The 1,138-nt window shown below is 54.6% G+C and overlaps 1 protein-coding gene across 1 annotated transcript; it reads left to right on the forward strand.

The window, feature by feature from the left end:
* Positions 1-153: 153 nt before the first annotated feature.
* On the forward strand, positions 154-568 carry CAOG_08306 (hypothetical protein; the record flags this gene model as incomplete). Its single annotated transcript, XM_004340312.1, has 3 exons — positions 154-231; positions 289-508; positions 537-568. 3 exons carry the CDS (start codon positions 154-156, stop codon positions 566-568), a joined length of 330 nt encoding a protein of 109 aa, XP_004340360.1.
* Between the last annotated feature and the right edge of the window lie 570 nt (positions 569-1,138).

Below are 1,138 nucleotides of genomic sequence, written 5' to 3' on the forward strand. Positions count from 1 at the left end.
CAGCCAAGCGCACTGTGTCTGGTGTCGTCGCTCATTGATGTAGGTAGACTTTTGCCATTAATTTTATTGATGCGACTGAGACGCTGTCAAACTGACTCGTTGTCACCGACCTTGCCGACGTAGGGCCCTGAGCTAGCTAACCTAGACCAGCTGATGGCGCCCCTGATCAAGGAAGTCAACGAGCTGTCGTCGCGCGGGGTTGACTTGCGAAATGCATTCACTGAGACCGCCGTACGTGTCAAAGCTCAAATCCAACTACTGTCAATGGATTCTCCCGCTCGTGCCAAGGTGCTGCACATCATGGGCCACTCGGCCCAGCTAGGATGCAACTACTGTCCGAGAAAAGCCGGCCCTTGCGAGTGCGGCCATCATCGCAACTGGGGCAATTTGACTGCCACGCAATACGCCAACTACGATTACATTGACCATTCCCAGCGCAAGCCAGGCGGTGGCGCGTCTTGTTTGCGGGGATTGACCAACTTTCCAGCCAACGGACACGTTGAGCGGAGTATGTGCTCGTTGGATACGCTGCACAGTGTTCTGCTTGGCAGCTGCAAGCGACTTCTGAGCAACACAATTAACAAGATCCTCACCGACCCACGGGCCAAACAGAAAAAACTGGCAAAACTGGATGCGTCATTGAAAGAGACAACCTGGCCATCCTTTGCCATGCGAGTCCCTCGCAAAGTGTCGACACAGCACGGTTTGTACACGGGCGAGGAGATTCTGAATTTCGTGCTGGTCTGCGCAAGATGGATCTTTGCAGACATCGCCGGCTTGCCTGGGTATCATCTGATGTGGCTTGATATGGCCGACATCGTGTTCATCTGCGTGACAAAGGCCATCGACATCAGCAGAATCCCAACGATCGAGCTGGTCATACAACGCTACATTGAAAGCGCCACGGCGGCCAATGGTCCTTGCGGAATGCCAATCACCACGCATCATTTGACTCACATTGCATGGGCTTGTCGGCAACACGGTCCTCCTGCGCACGTCTCGACCATGGTGTTTGAGAGGAAAGTCAACGAGCTCTGCCGGCAGATTCCTCCCGGCACACAAAACGACATTCTAACGCGATTCGTGAACAAGGTGATCAACGACTCCCCCTCACAGCGCAGCCAGCACGCTGGCTGCG

The sequence above is a fragment of the Capsaspora owczarzaki genome (assembly GCF_000151315.2).
Source record: "Capsaspora owczarzaki ATCC 30864 unplaced genomic scaffold supercont2.70, whole genome shotgun sequence".
Taxonomy (NCBI): Eukaryota; class Filasterea; order Ministeriida; family Capsasporidae; genus Capsaspora; species Capsaspora owczarzaki.